This window comes from Arachis duranensis, chromosome 2 (genome assembly GCF_000817695.3).
Source record: "Arachis duranensis cultivar V14167 chromosome 2, aradu.V14167.gnm2.J7QH, whole genome shotgun sequence".
NCBI lineage: Eukaryota > Viridiplantae > Streptophyta > Magnoliopsida > Fabales > Fabaceae > Arachis > Arachis duranensis.
In genome coordinates, this window is record NC_029773.3 from 31865387 (window position 1) to 31886933 (window position 21547).

General features: G+C 36.4%; 1 protein-coding gene across 1 annotated transcript; it reads right to left on the minus strand.

Annotated features, from left to right (window-relative positions):
• Positions 1–2767: 2767 nt before the first annotated feature.
• On the minus strand, positions 2768–5695 carry LOC107474184 (pentatricopeptide repeat-containing protein At2g37310). The gene is given in 2 exon segments (XM_016093788.3): positions 2768–4439; positions 4441–5695. Coding segments are annotated over 2 exon segments (1863 nt in total). The 5' UTR covers positions 5484–5695; the 3' UTR covers positions 2768–3619.
• Positions 5696–21547: the final 15852 nt, after the last annotated feature.

Genomic DNA, 21547 nt, shown 5'->3' on the forward strand with positions numbered 1-21547 from the left:
TAGATAAATAAGTTTAAGAAATGTTCTCATAAAATAATTAGATAAAAAAATTTATTATAAAGTACAATAATTTTCTTTAAAACAATAAAAGAATTAATTTATATAACGAAAATAATTATTAAAATTTTAAAAAAATAAAAATTTATTACAGACTAATTTAAATATTTATTTATTATTTTTCTAATGTTATCAGCACATAAAACTTTGGTTGAGCTTAAATAATTATCCAAAAGACACGTTTTACTCTTAATTATGATGGAACATGTAATATTTATGAATTGTTTTTTGGGTCGTTTAGTCCAATACATCTTTTAGAGAAGATTTGATCCTCTACATGGCAGTACCTGACATTTTATCCCCATCTTTCTGTTTGTTTGCGTCAAGATCCACAATGATTTTGCTAATGCTAGCATTAGATGTATATATGTATAAATATAAGATGTACTACTTCTAATTAAGAGATTATAGTAATTGTCTTGTTGCAACACATCAAATTAAAGAAGAGTGATCATATTAAGATGCAGCACGAAAACGGTGTATTTGGAGGAGATTTTTATTAGTCTCTATCAACAATTGAGACTCTCTCAATAATGATATAATAAATTATTAGTGCTTCAACAAACATTCTGTGGTACATAATGAATTTATGATTGAAGAAAAATATATATGTTGATTTGTGAGATTATAATAATTGAGATGGAAAGAATTAGTAGAGCCATTGACATAAGATCAACTAGAGGAAAAAACACCCTATGATTTTTATAAAATTTTAAATATTCGAATATAATGTGCTTTACTAAATTCATACCTTTGAATTCAATATTAAAAAAACTTTGAATAATTTTTTATACTTATAAAATATTTGTTTTTTTTTTAATTTTACTCTAATAAAATTTATGAAGTTTTAATTTTAATTTCTATTTTTAATTTACACAGATAAATAATGATGTGACAAATTAAATACTGATATAATACGTCTTATTGTATTATTTTTTTATTCTATCACGTATCATTTAACTTATCACTTCAGTCCTTAACATATTAAACTAATAATAAAGTCTAAAACAAAATTTTACATGAATCGAAATCAGAATAGAAGTATTTTTATAGAGAAATAAAAACCACTTAAAATAATATTGCAAAATTGCCTTCAATCAATTATCTAAACTAGTGAAAAATATACAAGTGTTATGGAGAAGGTACTAACCATGGTGTATGACACTGTACTTGTCGGGGATTGAATAGAATGAAGTGGGAGTATTTGTCCACATGTTGTTGTCAAAGTGCATGCACGTTTCTTCATTCGTATGCTTTTCACTATCTCTTTCAAGCATTATCTCTCGATAGATTTTCCATAATGGCAATAAAACAAACAGAAGAGAAAGTTCCACCCTTGGCCAATGTCCATGACTTGTTCCTTTTGTCACCTTTAAAATACAAACAACCAAACCCAATAATGCAAATTCCGGTGAATAGATGTAGATCAACTTGGCAATTTTATACCTTCACAATAGCTTTCTAGGCTTCTCCCACCGCCCTTCACTTTCATGCACAAAGTCTGATTTCAATGCAGCTCGTAATTTCTTTTAATGTAGGAAAGGATAAATTACTCGAATGTCTTGAGATTTGACATATTTAACGCGATTCAGCTTCACTTTTATTCTTTAAACTAAACACTCTTTTAAACGTAACAATACCCTCTCTTTAAAAATAAGTTTAGAGGAAAGCAATGTTATTTTTGGTTGCTCACTAAATCTCTTAATCCAACAGGTAAAAGACTAATTTATTATAGATCTAAATTTTATCTAAAGATTTATAGTTGATCAATGAATTGTTGCATGCATAAGACGAAATTCGAATTTTTAATACTTACTTAAATAGACGAGTGAGCTATCTACTTAACTAACCCAAGTTAGGATTAGTTGCAATGTTATTTGCATGGATAAAGGAGAGTTACGCTTAATTTCATCAACTTCGCATAATTTACCAAAGCAAGCCAATTACCCTTTATCCAGGTTTAGAAGGGATATATTGCACTTCTATGATTACTATGCCCATTCTTATTGCACATGCTGATTTCTTGTTGCAACTAATGCTTCACCACCATAGCAGACATGTTTGTTATGGAGAAAAAGAACATTTCTTTGCTATGACTAAAGCAAAAGATATTTTACTAATATTGGGGGTGCCTTTTGTTCTGGAACACTATGCAGGATGCTTTATTAGCAAGAAAACTATTTTCGAGACAAGAATGAATGGGATAAAGATGTGGCAAAGGTGGAGGCAAGAGAAGAAGCCCCCACAATAATAATAATAATAATAATAATAATAATAATAATAATAATAATAAGAAGGAAAAAAGACAAATAAGTTTTTTGACTTTTTGATTCGCAACATTTAAGTTCTTAAAAATTTAAAAATATATTTAAATTTTTAAATTTTTAAAATTTAGACATATTGATCTCTTAGGTTAAATTAGATTTGTTAGATTCAATGCAAAAATCAAACGTGACTTTCGTTGTATTAACATGGTTAATACAAGTACACACGTGAGAAAATTTTTTTACGTATTTTTAAAATTAGACAAATTAAATTTAGAAATCGATATATCCAGATTTTTAAAAGATCAAAAAGACTTAAATATATTTTTAAATTTTCATAAACTTAAATGTTTGTGAATCGAAAAGTCAGGACGATTTTTCCTTTTCTCTGATAATGATAATAATAATAATAATAATAATAATAATAATAATAATAATAATAATAATAATAATAATAATAATAATAATAGTATTAGAGATAATGAAACAATTATGCTTCCATGATCCATCATTAAGTTACAACTGGCTTTGTCGAAAGCAATGCACTGTGCATCCCGAAGTATCATCTGACCAATTTGGCGATCCCCTAAAAAAAGTGGGTCCCATATGTGGAGCCCTTCTCAACAGAAAGCGCCGCCCTTTTTGCTAAATGTTAGGTCCCCGTCTCATCTTTCCACACACAATTTCGAACTAAGCATTCATGTTGGATCAATGGGTTTTACAGTAACCAATAAATCTTCTCAGGATTCTCTGCAAACTAACATTGAAGCCCAATTACTTTCTGTACCCAATAAATCTCTCGAACTTGTAATACCAAAAGAAAATCTCTCGAATTTGTATGTCTGATCTTAAATTGCGGCAAGATTTTACCTCAGGTCTAAACTTGGTACAAAAGAAAAGGGGAAAAAAAAATTCTGCGTATTCTACTTGACTCTGTCTCTGAGCAATCTATCAACTTGAAATACCTGACTCTAGTTATTAACAAAAAATGTTAAATATTAAGTGAAGAACTATGAATATATGAATCAAAGATAAGACCTTTAACCTCTTTGTACACCAAATAGCAAGATTAAATAGGTGCTATGCTGGTGCTCAGTGATTCTAGCATTTTAACCTCTGTTTGTCTTCTCAGGTGTGAGGTGTACAGGAAGTACTCAGCAGCCATAAATTTTCTACTAACAATTCATAGAAAGGAGAGTAAATCCTCATCTAGAGAATCCAGGAAAGCATTACTTTTTTTCTGGGTAGACAAGTATTGTTTAGTTTCTGCACTAATCTATTTCACCATAAATTAAGACTTAATTGTTAACCAAAAGAAGTCTCTCAGAATCTAACTCATCTCGCAGAGCATATCCTTCGTCCCTCATCAAACCAAGCAATCCTTCCAGCAATGCATAGATCTCATCAGATCTTTCATTTGATACATCCTTGGCAATGAAGCTTATTAGCCCTCTACTTGTTTCAATCCAGCTACTTCCACGGATCTTCTGTAACCCGATTCCTTTCAGTTTTTCCCTGACATTATCAGCTTCTTCCCATCTCCCATAACGTGAATATAGATTTGCCATAATTATGTAATTTCCAGTATTTTCAGGTTCAATCTCAAACAAATGATCACACACAAACTTGCCCATTTCTACGTCACCATAAACAGAAGCCCCATGTAACAAAGCACCCCAGACTTTAGCACTTGGCTCAATTGCCATTTTGGAGATGAACTCATCTGCCTCTGAGAGCTTCCCAGCTCGACTAAGAACACTCACCATACATGCATATTGTTCCATCAATGGCTGAATTCCACAATTTGATGGCATTGAATTGAAGATATCCCAAGCTTCATTTACTAATCCAGAATGATCACAAGCTGTCAATACTGCAGTTATAGTAACTGGATCAGGCTTAATTCCTTCATCTAGCATCCGAGCATAGAGGCCAAGCGCCAAACTAGCATCTCCATGAGCAGCATAAGCCGTTATAACTGCGGTCCAAATTATTAAGTTCCTGCTTTGTGATTGATCAAAAAGCTTCTGTGCCCCATGGATATACCCTAGCTTTCCATAAGTATCAATAATTGCAGTTGCAACATATATATTTTGAACATAACTTCTTCTAACAGCAATACTGGTTATTCTGAACCATACCTGAAATCACAGCATTCCAATTACTCAATGCAGGCCTTGCCATTTCTCTGAAAACAGCCATGGCTTTATCAACAAACCCATAAACCATGTACCCTGAAATCATTGAGCCATAAGTAACCTCATCCTTCTCACTCATTTCATCAAACAGTTCTTGAGCATAATCCAAACTACCGCATTTAGCATACATGGCAATCACAGCATTGCAAAGCAACATGTCCATCTCCATTCCACTGTCATTCACCATTTGGTGAACCTCCATTCCAAACACAAGATCCCCAGACTGTCCACAAGCCTGCATCACACTCGCAACCGTAGCTACATCCGGCACACCCAACATCTCCAAATACAGCCTCTTACACTCTTCGTAGAACCCTCCTTGCGAGTACCCCGAAATCATTGAGTTCCACGACACAGTATCTCTCTCCGGCATTCCGTCAAACACCTTCCGTGCAAGTACAACCTGATCACACCTCGAGTAACACGTAACCAAAGCATTCATAACAAAAACATCTCTGTCCAAACCGCCTCTAATAACAAAGCAGTGAACTTCTTTAGCCGAATTTGAGCTACAAAACAACGAAGAAAGTGCCTTCGAAACGCACGATATGGTGAAATTATCAATGCACATGGTGTGGGTAAAAGAAAAGGTGTAAAAGAGGTCTAGCGTTTTATGGAACATGCCGTTGAATGAGTAGCCCATGAGCATTGCGTTCCAGGAGAAGGAGTTCTTGCTCGGTATTTCGTCGAACACCTTGCGTGCATGGTGCATGAGGTTGCATTTGGCATAGAACGTAACAAGCTTTGAGCCGAGGAAGTTATTGGGTGTGATGGAGAACAGGAAGAAGCGCGCGTGGAGCTGCTTGCCCTGGCGGAGGAGGCGGCGGTCGGCACAACGCTGTATGGCGGCGCCATAGGCGGCAAAGTCGAGGCCACCGTGGTGATTATGGCCGAGTGTTTGTCGGAAGGCGGCGAAGTGAGTTTGATTGGTCAGAGGGAGCGCCAAACGGTTACTTATCCTCATTCATTTGTTTCGTAACGAGCTTTACCCCCCGCTTTCCTTCGATCTAGTTTCCTTCCTCCCTTTATTCAAATTTCGTAAGAAGGAATAGGGGAACAAATAAATAAGGGGAAATGATTATTTTCATATTTTGGTTCAGTAATGCAGAAATCTGAATTGGCTCTCTAACGGTTGAAAAATTTTAAATGTCTTATTCCAGTTTTGAAAAATTTTGCGACAGAAAATAGTACATTTGAAATATTAGGATATCAAGATTTAGTCTAACAGAATTTGGCATTGGCATGTACATAGTAACATAGACTCATTAAAATATTAAAATATATATGAATTTATAATATAAAAATTCTTGTATATTTTTGTTAATTCTTCTTTATAATTATAAGTTTATAACTCTTTCATTTGTGGATCAGTGGCACTTAGGAAATTGAATATTAGAGTCAACTTTAAATTGTGTGTATGACACTTTTTATTTATAAACGTTACAATATTGTTTTTAAAAAAAATATATATTCACATAGATAAACAAGTCGAGTTATACATTTGGATGCATTAAAAAAGAGTCATACATGTGACGGAAGTCTATAAACATAAGTAATAAGCAAAATACATATAGCAATAATGGTAACTAACGCCGTCCAGCGGCAGGATTCAAATAGTGTCCAGTCCCACATCCACGAGGACGGGACACCCTAGGAAGACGGTATGGATGAGTACGAACAACTGGCTGGCTGAAAGTGGGCGGTGGACGCTGGTATGGTGGCGGAGGAGGAGTTGATACAATCATGGGAGGAGGCGTAGGAGGTGATCTCCAGACAGTACTGGACGGTGGAGTCGGCAGTGGCAGGGAATCAGGGATGGAGTTTGATAGTGGGGTGACGGAGTAGAACTTGATTGGTGCGGTGGTGGAGGAGGAGTTTGATAGTGCCCTGGAGGAGCTGTCCCATGCCGGATGGAAACACCGCTCGACGTCCCAGGAATATCGGTGTCGTCTCTCCTGTGGCGATAACGACTGGCTAAGGCATCCATCGCATCACTAGGTGCCCCAATGATCTGGAACATGTCATCGATGTCTATCATATCATCGGATACAATGTCGAACTGGAGCTGCTCCCAAGCTCTGTCATCAGTCGGGTGGTGAGCAGCGGCTGAGGTACCCAACATAAGCCTCGCAACAACGTTAGCCTCATGGACAGCAAAAAATGCGTCGGAAGGATGCTCTGGATGTGCATCGGGAATGACATCCTCATGTACCTCCTCCTGTCGGGCGTACTTAGCCTCCTTGTCTGACAACTGCTAGTCTCCATCATGAGGATCTCCACCATCCCTACAGGCGCGCGAACCACGTGCCTGCCGCGCTGGTCTCCAGACATCATCACGAGATCGCCTCTTGGCCCGTCGCCTCCGATCTGGGCATCATGCTGTAACTATATGTCATTTCTGTGACAAGGGATTGTAGGAGGATATCAGCCAGCGGGGCTGCTGCTCTAGGATCTGACAGGATGTCATCGCCGAAAAGATGTCGGACTCTGCAGGCCTGCTGTCACCAGGTGATGTACTCCTGTGTCGGGCAAAGATCCAAATGACCGTCGATGGTAACCAAGTGCTGAGGCTGGTAGCGGCCTCTGAATAGATCGTACCAGTACCGATGCTGGTCCGGCCACCAGATGTTATCTCCCCTGGTCGTCCTGAAGATATACTCATCAACATTCACTGGGTTTGCGGGCCTGTGCTGCTGTCCCCCTACCTGCCTCTTCACCTTGTCGATGTTATGGAACTCGACAAAGTGAAAGTAGACGATAGGGACGGCAGCCCTCCATGTATAAAGCTCGGCGTCAGTCTATTAATATCTCCTGTGCGGACATATGCTCAGGGTGCCATAGCTCGTGAAGATTTACAAAACCACACGTGTAGAATCTCAAAAGTTTGAAAAAAATGAAGCCAATCCACGCTGTTCTCAGATGCTGTGGGTTTATATACTGCCCAGACCGTATCTCGAATGCAATGCCCTTGATCAACAAAAATGTGCATATCTCGGATGCAGTGGGTTTAGGCTTATTAAGCCATATCTTAGATGTACTGTATCCGAGATCTAGTTTTGTTTATATCTCAAGTGCATCCGATATATGACTGGCACGTGGCGTATCATAACATAGTAGCAGTGCATCCGAGATACACTTTTAGTGTGATTTACCCCATTGCATCTGAGATGTGACCCAAAACGTATTTTAGTAAATACTTATACGTTTATTTAAATCGGTAAATATTATATATTTTTAATTTAAATAATAAAATCCTAAGGTGAGTGATCAATTTGATAATTCTAGACTTTTTTTAATGCTTTTAAATTTTATGTGCAAATTTTGTGATATTAAACTCATTTTTCAATAAAGAACTGGTGTTAAGACAATATATATATACTTATACTAGCAGAAGACTCATATGACACACGAGTTGAAAATTTCTATTTTTTGTTTCGACTTTTTTTTTTTAATTTTCTTGGATTGATATTTTTTATATTAGTAAAATTATTTTTGTTGTTCAATTTTTAATTAAAGGTAAAAAATTTATTTACTCTATCACTACTCAAAATATATAAGTATTCTTTCTTAATTTCTCATAATTTGCAGAAACTTTTTAAATTAGGATCAAGTTCATACTTATTTTTTTTCTATTCTTGCTTTTTAAAATATTTACTTTAAATGTCAACATATCATTTGATGAGCACTTCTTAGAATTGGCTATAGAGATCTTGCCTTACAGTACATTGTATTTTGTTCAACTTCATAAATTATACGACGACAAATACAATTTAAAAATATAAACAACACAGTTTAGAAGAAAAACAGGAATAAGAACCATAACCAATATAATTTATGTATATATAAAAAAATTCTTTCACTTATAGCGTTAAAATAATTTATTTATTAGAGAAAAAAATTATTTTACAAAAATATAAGTTGTCATTTTTCAATACTAATAAAGATTTGAATTACTATTTCGGCATTTGATTTTATTTATCTACTAATTGAAGAATAAGAGAAAGAAAAATAAAGATAAAATAAAGAAAAAAATAGAAATATAAGTTGTCATTCTGAAATCTCTCATCAAACTTGTTATTTTCTAAGACGAAAGAAAGAAATATAGAGATAAGTGCAATTCTTCTTTTACCCAACTTCAACTCTCAACTACTACCTTTTAATCCGAATCCTAACTTCTATAAAAGATGTTGGTTTTTGGTTTATCTTTTATTTTTATTTTTATTTTTATTTTTTTGTTTTCTCTTCTATTCTTTATTCCTAAATGTTGTGAAACGATGTTTGAATAAATACTCCACTGTTATTTAAAGGTATAAAATATAGTCTATTTTTAATATACCATTTAAAAAATAAAGAGGTTGTATTTTAAAATGGTTCCTAATATGCTTCTAAATTTTTTTTCAACTTATCAGATTCTATAAATGATATGAATTTATACCACTACTCCTAAAAATATTTATCCTACCCACCAAGACATAAAATTGAAGCAGCATAGAGTTATAAAATAGCACTAAAATGAAAAATATTAACTCAAGCAACAATTCTAAAAAAAAAAATCAAGAATGCATTTTTGTGTAAAAAATACAAATTTCTAATAGCCTCGTAGTCTAACTCTATATTAAGATTTAAAAAGTATGAATTTTTAAGGGTTGACTACAAGAAAAAGTAATATTTGTAATAAAAAAAATTGTTACAAAAAACCAGAATTTTGAAACAAAAGGAATTTGTAACAAAAAAAAGGGGTCGTTGCAGTATGTTTCGTTACAAAAAGTTTTTGTAACAAAAAAATGAAACTGTTACAATTCAAAGTAATATTTTGTAACAAATTTTTTTGATACAAAAATCGAAATTCGTTACAAAAGTGATAACAAATTTTGATCTTCAAAATATTTTTGGTGACAAAATATTTTTTCCTATCATAAAATTTTGTTACAAAATATAACTTGATTTTATAACTTTTTTTTCTTTAGTTACAAAAGCACAATATTTATTTCGTAACATTTTTTTATACAAATTGCATGCATAATTTACCAAATTATTTTTTTAATTAACTAATATATTAACTACTTTACCGAGTAAGTCGACATTTATATAATATGTAAAAACATAGATAATTCAAACATGCTTCATTTAACTAAAATAGTTTCAAAACAAAATAATATTAGTGTCTACATTTATTAGTTCTACAAGTTATATTTTTTACACGAGTTCAACCAAAAGTTAAAAGTCTAACATAGATTAGTGTCTTTATGAATCAAAATATTCTTGAGTCCTTTAGGTAGCATGTTATCACCATTTTAGCACTCTTGTAAATGAAAAAAATCGAAACAAAAATTAGAAACAAGATATAACAAGATGTCTGCAAAATAAAGAGGGAAAAATGAATTATATTAAGAACATAAACACCATATTATCACTTATCCAGAATAAAACAAGATTAATAGACAGGCATTTGGATTCAACAAAATGTTTATAACTAAAGCATAATGTAGTAATTTCAAGGCACAAGTTACTAGGACTTTGAATTTAGAAATAAAACAAAGACCCTAGATGAAATTGAACATATGATATCTCACTAGTACTTGATATAGACATGAACAAACAAGTAACCATAAAGGTTTTAACTGTTCTTATTTTAGATACAAAGGCTAATCCAACAAGCTTTCTAGATCTAGAATAGACTGAGCAAGCAACATCTTTTATTTTACAATATAGCCTACTAACAATCAGATAATATGAATCCCAATTGACAGCTTCATTTTTCATTTGCATGCATCCTCCAAAGGTTGTAAGCCACATTTCATAATCATCAACAAATATGAAAGATTACTTATTACCACTTAATCAAATATGTATAATCAAAATGTTTTTAAAATGCTCACTAATTTACTATTCACATATCAACATTCTAAAGAACTTACAAGAATGGCGATTAATTTGCCATCAGAGCTCCACACGGCTTGCAAGTTTGCTCCTTCCTTTTGCAAAGAATACAAATCTCTCTTGTACTTTCCCAATCTCAATCTATGTTGCACCAACAGAAAATCTAATACACTGTCAAACTTATATTCCATCCTTTAACTCTCCCCTCATAAACTCCCATATATCCCTTTTTGCAATAATTTACCCCTCAAGAAACCCAATCCAACATCCCCCCTCCCTTAATGGCCTTCAAAATTAAATCCAATGGCCTTCAAAATTAATATGGTTCAACTTAACTTATTTAGATTTCTTTTCCAATTGGTTTCAGGTCAATACCATTTTTAATGAAGGAGTTATATAGGTTGGAACTTAGGTAATTCTCTGTAGAATTCTGTTTTAAAAATCATTAAACATAACCTCTTCCAAGTCCCATAACTTACTTATTAAAATATGAAAAACCCTGAAATTTAAATCATACATGATAAACATACTCAACTTTCACTACCAATTGGTTGCACCTCAATATCCATCCAGAATCAAAGATTATAAAGTCTCAAATTTACAGACTTAGAAAACTGAACCTGATTTTTACTGCATAATACATCTTATTTCAAAAATTCATATCTTTAAAACCACAACTCTAACAAATCTGAATTTTATGAAATTAAAGTAATAGGACTAGAGTTTCATTTATAATTAGTTTCATTTCAAAATTCAAATTGGAGAATTTCCAGTAGAGGAAACAAGTTGCTATTGTGTTGAGCATTCTACAAAAAAATTAGATTTTACCACCGCAGTTCAAAAATTCACCATAAATCATAAACTTAACAAAAATATTTCAAATTCATCAATCCAACTCCTTATACTCTGGTGCATAAAATTGTGATTCACACTTTTCACAACTTCGCACAACTAATCAGCAAGTGCACTGGGTCATCCAAGTAATACCTTACGTGAGTAAGGGTCGATCCCACGGAGATTGTCGGCTTAAAGCAAGCTATGATTACCTTGTAAATCTTAGTCAGGAGATTAATGATAAAAATAATTTTGTTTATGAAAGGTAAATAACATGAAATAAATAATACTTGTGATTCAATAATGAGGAACAGGTTGGGGTTCCGGAGATGCTTTGTCATCTGAATCTCTACTTTCCTACTGTCTTCTTCTCCAAACACGCATGGCTCCTTCAATGGCAAGCTGTATGATCCTCTCGGATGAAAAATACCAGGTACGGTTTTTGCACAGCTAATCAACTGTCAGATTGCTTGTCTCGGATGAAAAATACTGGGTACAGCTACCGCACGACTAATCATCTGTCAGTTCTCGCTAACGTCGGAATAGGACCCTTATCCTTTTGCACACTGTCACTGCGCCCAACATTCGCAAGTTTGAAACTCGTCACAGTCATCCCCTTCCAGATCCTACTCGGAATACCACAGAAAAGGTTTATACTTTTCGGATCTCAAGAATGCTGTCAATTGGTTCTAGCCTCTACCACGAAGGTTCTGATCTCATAGACTCGGTCCGTGAATCAGAAACCCAAAAGATACGCACTCAAGCTATCACCCAATGACTACGTTGAGCTAAGATAGAACGGGAGTGGTTGTCAGGCATGCGTTCATAGAATTGAGAATAATGATGAGTGTCACGGATCATCACCTTCTCTAGATTGAAGTACGAGTGAGTATCTTAGAATATAATCAAGCGTGATTGAATAGAAAACAGTAGTAATTGCATTAATCCATTGAGACACAGCAGAGCTCCTCACCCCCAGCTATGGGGTTTAGAGACTCATGCCGTCATAGATACAATATGAAGTATAAAAATTTCATGAGTTGCTAAATGAATCTCTAAAAGTAGTTTTTATACTAAACTAGTAACTTAGGGTTACAGAAAATGAGTAACTAGGTGTAGATGGTGCAGAATTCCACTTCTAGGGCCCACTTGGTGAGTGTTTGGGCTGATCTTTCAAGCTTCCACGTGCATATGCCTCATATTGGAGTTAAACGCCACCCTGGGAGCCAAAATAGGCTTTTAACGCCGAAAAGTATGCCAGTTCTGGCGTTTTACTCCAGAAAGTTTTTGGCTGGATTTTAACTCCAGTTTGGGCCAATAAATCTCGGGCAAAGTATAGACTATTATATATTTCTGGAAAGTCCAGGATGTCTACTTTCCAACGCAATTTAGAGCGTGCCAATTGGGCTTCTGTAGCTCCAAAAAATCTATTTTCGAGTGCAGGAGGGTTAGAATCCAACAGCATCTGTAGTCATTTCTCAGCCTCTGAATCAGATTTTTGCTCAGGTTCTTCAATTTTAGCCAGAAAATTCCTGAAATTACAAAAAAATACACAAACTCATAGTAAAACCCAGAAATGTAATTTTTGAATTAAAACTAATAAAAATATAATGAAAAGTAACTAAAATATACTAAAAACTACCTAAAAACAATGCCAAAAAGGGTATAAATTATCCGCTCATCACAACACCAAACTTAAATTGTTGCTTGTCCCCAAGCAACTAAAAATAAAATAGGATAAAAAGAAGAGAATATACAATAAATTCCAAAAACATCAATGAAGATTGGTTTTAATTAGATGAGCGGGACTAGTGACTTTTTGCTTCTGAATAGTTTTGGCATCTCACTTTATCCTATGAAGTTCAGAATGATTGGCATCCATAGGAACTCAGAATTCAGATAGTGTTATTGATTCTCCTAGTTCAGTATGTTGATTCTTGAACACAGCTACTTAATGAGTCTTGGCCGTGACCCTAAGCATTTTGTTTTCCAGTATTACCACCGGATACATAAATGCCAGAGACACATAACTGGGTGAACCTTTTCAGATTGTGACTCAGCTTTGCTAGAGTCCCCAGTTAGAGGTGTCGAGAGCTCTTAAGCACACTTTTTTTGCTTTGGACCACGACTTTAACCGCTCAGTCTCAAACTTTTCGCTTGACACCTTCACGCCATAAGCACATGGTTAGGGAAAGCTTGGTTTAGCCGCTTAGGCCAGGATTGTATTCCTTTGGGCCCTCCTATCCATTAATGCTCAAAGCCTTAGATCCTTTTTACCCTTGCCTTTTAGTTTAAAGGGTTACTGGCTTTTTCTGCTTGTTTTTTTTTTCTTTTTCTATCTTTTTCTTTTATTTTTTGCCACATTTTTTTTCATTTTTTTCACTATTTTTTCTTGCATCAAGAATCAATTTTATCATTTTTTAGATTATCAATAACATGTCTCCTTTTTCATTATTCTTTCAAGAGCCAACAATTTTAACATTCATAAACTCCACTATAAAAAATATGCATTGTTCAAGCATCATTCAGAAAACAAAAAGTATTGCCACCACATCAAAATAATTAAACTATTTTCAAGATAGAATTCGAAATTCATGTACTTCTTGTTCTTTTGCAAATAAAAACATTTTTCATTTAAGAAAGGTGAAAGAGTCATGGACATTCATAGCTTTAAGACATAGACACTAGACACTAATGATCATGTAGTGAAGACATAAACATAGGCAAAATATAAAGCATAAAAACCAAAAACAGAAAAGAAAATAAATAAAGAGATTAAGGAACGGGTCCACCTTAGTGATGGTGGATTCTTCTTCCTTTTCCTTGCCTTTGTTGCTCCTCCTCCTAGAGGTTCCTCCGACCTTAGGTACCATTTAGTGGTTATGGAAAGCAAAAAGCTGAGCTTTTCCACACCAAACTTAAAAGCTTTGCTCGTCCTCGAGCAAAATAAGATAGAAGGGAGTAGAAGAATGATGCAATTAATTTTGAAAACTTATTACTGTATACTAGAAAAATTTAAAAGAGTTGAAAAAGATTTGAAAAGATATGTAAGTTTTGAAAATGTTTTGGATGGAATTTGAAAAGAATTGAAAAGAATAAAAAAAGAATTGGAAAGATTATGAATTTTTGAAATAGAAATTGAAAGATGAACGTTTAAAATATGTTTGATGCAAAAAATTGTGAATTAAAACATGAAAAATTGAAAAAAATCGAATTGAAAACAAAATTACCTCCCTTGTGTCATCCTGGCGTTAAACGCCCAAAATACTATCTATTCTAGCGTTTAACGCCCACTTGACTGCCTCTTTGGTCGTTTAACGCCCAGCCAGATATCCTGGCTGGAGTTAAACGCCAGGAATCCTTCTTTACTGGGCGTTTTTCTGAACGCCTAGAATGCTGCCATTTCTGGCGTTAAACGCCCAGAATGCTACCCATTTTGGCGTTTAACGCCCAAAATGCTGCCCATTTTGGCGTTTAACGCCCAGAATGCTGCCTGCATGGGCGTTAAATGCCCATTCCACTATCCTTATTTGCGTTTAAACACCAGTAAGCTTGTCCTCTAGGGTGTGCTATTTTTGATGCTATTTTTGATTCCGCTTTAATTCTGTAGCTATTTTTGTGTCTCCACATGATCATCAACCTAAAGAAAACATAAACTAGCAATGGAAAATGAAATGAAAAAGTAATTAACATAGATAAATAAGATTGGGTTGCCTCCCAATAAGCGCCTCTTTACTGTCTTTAGCTGGACTTTTACTGAGTTTTTAATTTAGTCTCAGTTTTGAGCACTCTTGCTCAACATTGCCTTCAAGATAATGTTTGATTCTCTGTCCATTAACAATGAACCTTTTGTTAGAATCAATATCTTGAAGCTCTACATAACCATATGGTGACACATTTGTAATCACATATGGTCCCTTCCACGGGGATTTCAATTTCCCAAGGAACAATCTGAGCCTAGAGTTAAACAGCAGAACCTTCTGTCCTGCCTCAAAGACTCTAGATGACAGCTTCTTGTCATGCCACCTTTTTACTTTCTCCTTGTAAATTTTAACATTTTCGAAAGCATTGAGTCTGAACTTTTCCAGCTCATTCAACTGGAGTAATCTTTTCTCTCCAGCTACCTTAGCATCAAGGTTTAGGAACCTGGTTGCCCAGTAGGCCTTGTGTTCCAGTTTCACTGGCAGTTGACAGGCTTTTTCATACACCAACTGGTATGGAGAGGTCCCTATAGGAGTCTTGAATGCGGTTCTGTATGCCCACAGAGCATCATCCAAACCTCTTGCCCACTCCTTTCTACGGGTACTTACAGTCCATTCCAGGATTCATTTTAGTTCTCTATTTGAGATTTCAGCCTGCCCATTTGTCTGTGGATGATATGGAGTGGCCAGTTTATGGTTAATTCCATATCGGACCAGAGCAGAGTCAAGCTGTTTATTGCAGAAATGAGTGCCTCCATCACTGATTAGTATCCTAGGGACACCGAACCTGCTGAAGATATGCTTCTGGAGGAACTTCATCACTGTCTTAGTATTATTAGTGGGTGTTACAATTGCCTCTACCCATTTAGATATATAATCTACTGCCACCAGAATATAAGTGTTTGAGTATGATGGTGGGAAAGGCCCCATGAAGTCAATACCCCATACATCAAATAACTTAATCTCTAAGATCCCTTGCTGAGTCATGGCGTAATTGTGAGGCAGATTACCAGCTCTCTGGTAACTGTCATAGTTACGTACAAACTTTCAAGAGTCTCTATAGAAGGTAGGTGGTGCACGAAATTGTTATCCCTTGGCATGGCTCCAAAAACTTGGTGCGCAATACCATGATTCACACGTCTTTTCACAACTTCGCACAGCTAACCAGCAAGTGCACTGGGTCGTCCAAGTAATACCTTACGTGAGTAAGGGTCAATCCCACGAAGATTGTCGGCTTGAAGCAAGCTATGGTCATCTTGTAAATCTCAGTCAGGCGGATTCAAATGGTTATGAAGTTTTGATAATTAAAAGATAAATAAACATAAAAAAAAGATAGAGATACTTATGTAATTCATTGGTGGGAATTTCAGATAAGCGTATGGAGATGCGTTATTCCTTCTGAATCTCTGCTTTCTTACTGTCTTCATTTAATCATTCATACTCCTTTCCATGGCAAGCTGTATGTTGGGGATCACCATTGTCAATGGCTACCTCCCGTCCTCTTAGTGAAAATGGTCATCTACGGTTTCTGTATGGATAATCAACTGTTGGATTTCTCATCTCGGATGAAAAATACGAGGCACAGCTACCGCATGGCTAATCATCTATCGGTTCTCGATCGTGTTGGAATAAGATCTAATGATCCTTTTGCATCTGTCACTACACCCCACAGTCACGAGTTTGAAGCTCGTCACAGTCATCCCTTCCCAGATCCTACTCAGAATACCACAGACAAGGTTTAGACTTTCTAGATCTCAGGAATGTTGCCAAATGTTTCTAGCCTATACCACAAAGATTCTAATCTCAGATTTAGATGCCCCATTGTCAGAGGGGAGTCGATGTGAGTCGTTGATTAGAAACCCAAGAGATATATAGTCAAGCGATTGTAGATAGAACAGAAGTGGTTGTCAGGCACGCGTTCATGAGTGAGAATGGTGATGAGTGTCACGGATCATCACATTCATCAGGTTGAAGTGCGAGTGAATATCTTAGAATAAGAATAAGCTTGAATTGAATAGAAGAACAATAGTACTTTGCGTTAATACTCGAGGAACAGCAGAGCTCCACACCTTAATCTATGGGGTGTAGAAACTCCACCGTTGAAAATACATAAGTGATGGAGGTCCAGGCATGGCCAAATGGCCATCCCCTATAAAAGTCTAAGATAGCATAAAACTGATCAAAGATCCCTAATACAATAGTAAAAGGTCCTATTTATACTAGACTAGTTACTAGAGTTTACAAAAATAAGTAAATAATGCAGAAATCCACTTCTAGGCCCACTTGGTGTGTGCTTGGGCTAAGCATTGAAGATTTCATGTGTAGAGAATTTTCTTGGAGTTAAAAGCCAGCTTTTATGCCAGTTTGGGCGTTTAACTACAGCTTCTATCCTGTTTCTGGCGTTTAACGCCATAATAGGGCAGGAAGTTGGCGTTTGAACGCCAGTTTGCGTCATCAAAACTCGAGCAAAGTATGAACTATTATATATTGCTGGAAAACCCAGGATGTCTGCTTTCCAACGCAATTGAGAGCGCGCCATTTGGGTTTCTTTAGCTCCAAAAAATCCATTTCGAGTGCAGGGTGGTCAGAATCCAACGGCATCAGCAGTCCTTTTTCAGCCTCTGAATCAGATTCTTACTCAGGTCCCTCAATTTCAGCCAGAAAATACCTGAAATCACAAAAAAAAAACACACACACAAACTCATAGTGAAGTATAGAAATGTGAATTTTGCTTAAAAAACTAATAAAAATATACTAAAAAGTAGCTAGATCCTACTAAAAACTATCTAAAAACAATGCCAAAAAGCATATAAATTATCTGCTCATCAGTAGGCCAGTAGAAGCCACATTGGAGAACCTTGGTGGCTGTTTGCTCACCTCCAAAATTTCTTCAATACTGTGATCTATGGCAGTGCCATAGGATCTTTTGTGCCTCTTCTCTAGGCACACATCTACAGAACATTCTATCTGCGCACCTCTTAAAGAGATATGGTTCATCCCACAAGTAATACTTTACATCAGAAATCAATTTTTTCATTTGCTGCTTAGTGTACTCCTTGGGTATGAATCTTACAGATTTATAGTTTGCAATGTCTGCAAACCACGGTACTTCCTGAATGGCAAAGAGTTGCTCATCTGGAAAGGTTTCAGAGATCTCAGTAGGAGGGAGGGACGCTCCTGCTACTGGTTCTATTCGGGACAGGTGATCAGCTACTTGGTTCTCTGTCCCTTTTCTGTCTCTTATTTCTAAATCAAATTCTTACAGAAGCAACACCTATCTTATGAGTCTGGGTTTTGAATCCTGCTTTGTGAGGAGATATTTTAGAGCAGCATGGTTAGCGTACACAATTACTTTTGATCCCACTAAATAAGATCTGAACTTGTCAATGGCATAAACCACTGCAAGTAACTCTCTTTCTATGGTTGTGTAATTCTTCTGTGTGTCATTCAGAACATGGCTAGCATAGTAAATGACGTGCAGAAGCTTGTTATGCCTTTGTCCCAATACTGCACCAATGGCATGGTCACTGGCATCACACATTAGTTCGAATGGTAATGTCCAGTCTGGTGTAGAAATGACTGGTGCTGTGACCAGCTTAGCTTTCAGAGTTTTAAATATCTGCAGACACTCTGTGTTAAAGACAAATGGCGTGTCAGCAGCTAGTAGATTGCTTAGAGGTTTTGCAATTTTTGAAAAATCCTTTATAAACCTCCTATAAAATCCTGCATGCCCCAGAAAGCTTCGGATTCCCTTGACATTGGCGGGTGGTGGTAATTTTTCAATTACCTCTACCTTAGCTTGATCCACCTCTATTCCCTTGTTCGAAATCTTGTACCCAAGGACAATTCCTTCAGTCACCATAAAGTGACATTTCTCCCAGTTCAAAACCAGGTTAGTCTCTTGGCACCTTTTTAGAACAAGTGCTAGATGGTCAAGACAGGAGCTGAATGAGTCTCCAAGTAATGAGAAGTCATCCATGAAGACTTCCAGAAATTTTTCTACCATGTCAGAGAAAATAGATAGCATGCACCTCTGAAAGGTTGCAGGTGCATTACACAGGCCAAATGGCATCCTCTTGTAGGCAAATACTCCAGATGGACATGTGAATACTATTTTCTCTTGGTCCTGAGGATCTATATTTAATTTGGTTGTAACCTGAATAGCCATCTAAAAAGCAGTAGTATTCATGGCCTGCTAGTCTCTCTAGCATCTGGTCTATGAATGTTAAAGGAAAATGATCATTCTTGGTGGCTGTATTAAGCCTTCTGTAGTCAATACACATACGCCACCCTGTAACTATTCTTGTAGGAACCAGTTCATTCTTTTCATTATGAATCACTGTCATGCCTCCCTTCTTGGGGACAACTTGGACAGGGCTCACCCAGGGGCTATCAGAAATAGGATAAATAATCCCAGCCTCAAGTAACTTAGTGACCTCTTTCTGCACCACCTCCTTCATGGATGGATTTAGCCGCCTCTGTGGTTGAACCACTAGCTTAGCATCATCATCTAATAGGATCTTGTGCATGCATCTTGCTGGGCTAATGCCCTTAAGATCACTTATGGACCACCCAAGAGCTGTCTTGTGTGTCCTTAGCACCTGAATTAGTGCTTTCTCTTTATGTGGCTTTAAAGCAGAGCTTATGATCACGGGAAAAGTGTCATCTTCTCCCAGAAATGCATATTTTAGGGATGGTGGTAGTGGTTTGAGCTCGGGTTTAGGAGGCTTATCCTCTTCATGAGGAGTTTTCAGAGGTTCTTCTGTTCTCTCTGGTTCCTCTAGATCAGGCTGAACATCTTTAAAAATGTCCTCTAGCTCTGATTCGAGACTCTTAGTTATATTGATCTTTTCCACCAGGGAGTCAATAATATCAGCGCTCAGGCAGTCTTTTGGTGTGTCTAAATACTGCATAACTTTGACAGCATTTAACTTAAACTCATCCTCATTGACTCTCAGGGTTATCTCCCCCTTTTGGACGTCAATGAGGGTTCGTCCAGTTGCTAGGAAAGGTCTTCCTAGAATGAGAGTTGCACTCTTGTGCTCCTCCATTTCTAGCACTACAAAGTCCGTAGGAAAGGCAAATGGCCTAATCTTGATAATCATGTCCTCAATTATGCCTGATGGGATTTTAATGGAGCCATCAGCAAGTTGGAGGCATATCCGGGTTGGTTTAACTTCGTCAGTCAAACCAAGCTTTTTGATAGTGGATGCAGGTATTAGGTTGATACTTGCCCCAAGATCACACAGAGCTGTCTTGGTACAAGCATCCTTTAATGTGCATGGTATCATAAAGCTTTCGGGATTTTTAAGATTCTCTGGTAAGCTTTCCAGAATGACTGCACTTCATTCTTCAGTGAGAAAAACTTCTTCAGTTTCTCTCCAATCCTTCTTATGACTTAAGATCTCTTTCGTGAACTTAGCATAAGAGGGTATTTGCTCAAGTGCCTCTGCAAGCGGAATCTTTATTTCAAGAGTCCTGAGATAGTCTACAAAGCGGGCAAATTGTTTATCCTGTTCTGCTTGGCGGAGTTTCTGAGGATAAGGCATCTTGGCTTTATATTCTTCAACCTTAGTTGCTGTAGGTTACTTCCTACAGAAGTGGTTGGAGAAACCTACCTAAAGGGGTTGTTATCAGCACTTGCAGGTGCCTGATCCCTTAGTGGCGTTTGAACGCTAGAATTGGGGGCTGCATGGGCGTTTAACGCCAGATTGCCACCCTTTTCTAACGTTTGAGCACCAGAATCATTCCTCTCTGGGCTCTTACTATCCTCAGTTGGTTATCCTCTGTCTTTTGTTCCTTTCTTGGTTTTCTGCTGCCTTGAGTTGATACATTTAATGTCTTCCCACTCCTTAATTGAACAGCTTGGCATTCTTCTGTTATCTGTTTAGATAGCTGCTGTCTTGTCTGATTCAATTGTGCTTCCATATTCTTGTTAGCATTTTTAGTGTCTTGGAGCATCTCTTTAAATTCTGCTAGCTGTTTTGTTATAATAAGTAATTGCTGATTGAGTTCAACAACTTGTTCTTGAGGACTAAGTTCAGTGGATACTGCTTTAGCCTCTTCTTTTAGGGAGGACTCACTACTTAAGTACAGATGCTGATTTCTAGCAACTGTATCAGTGAGCTCTTGAGCCTCTTCAATTGTCTTTCTCATGTGTATAGATCCATGGTGGACGAAATTGTGATCAATACTTTTCACAAATCAAATAATCCCCGGTAATGAATCCAAAAACTTGGTGTTCAATACCATGGCATAAACACAACTTCGCACAACTAACAAGCAAGTGTACTGGGTCGTCCAAGTAATAAACCTTACGCGAGTAAGGGTCGATCCCACAGAAATTGTTGGTATGAAGCAAGCTATGGTCACCTTGTAAATCTTAGTCAGGCAAACTCAAATGGGTATGGTGATAAACGAATAAAGCATAAGGATAAAGATAGAGATACTTATGTAATTCATTGGTAGGAACTTCAGATAAGTGTATGAAGATGCCTTCCCTTCCGTCTCTCTGCTTTCCTACTGTCTTCATCCAATCCTTCCTACTCCTTTCCATGGCAAGCTTAAGCAAGGGTTTCACCGTTGTCAGTGGCTACCTCCCATCCTCTCAGTG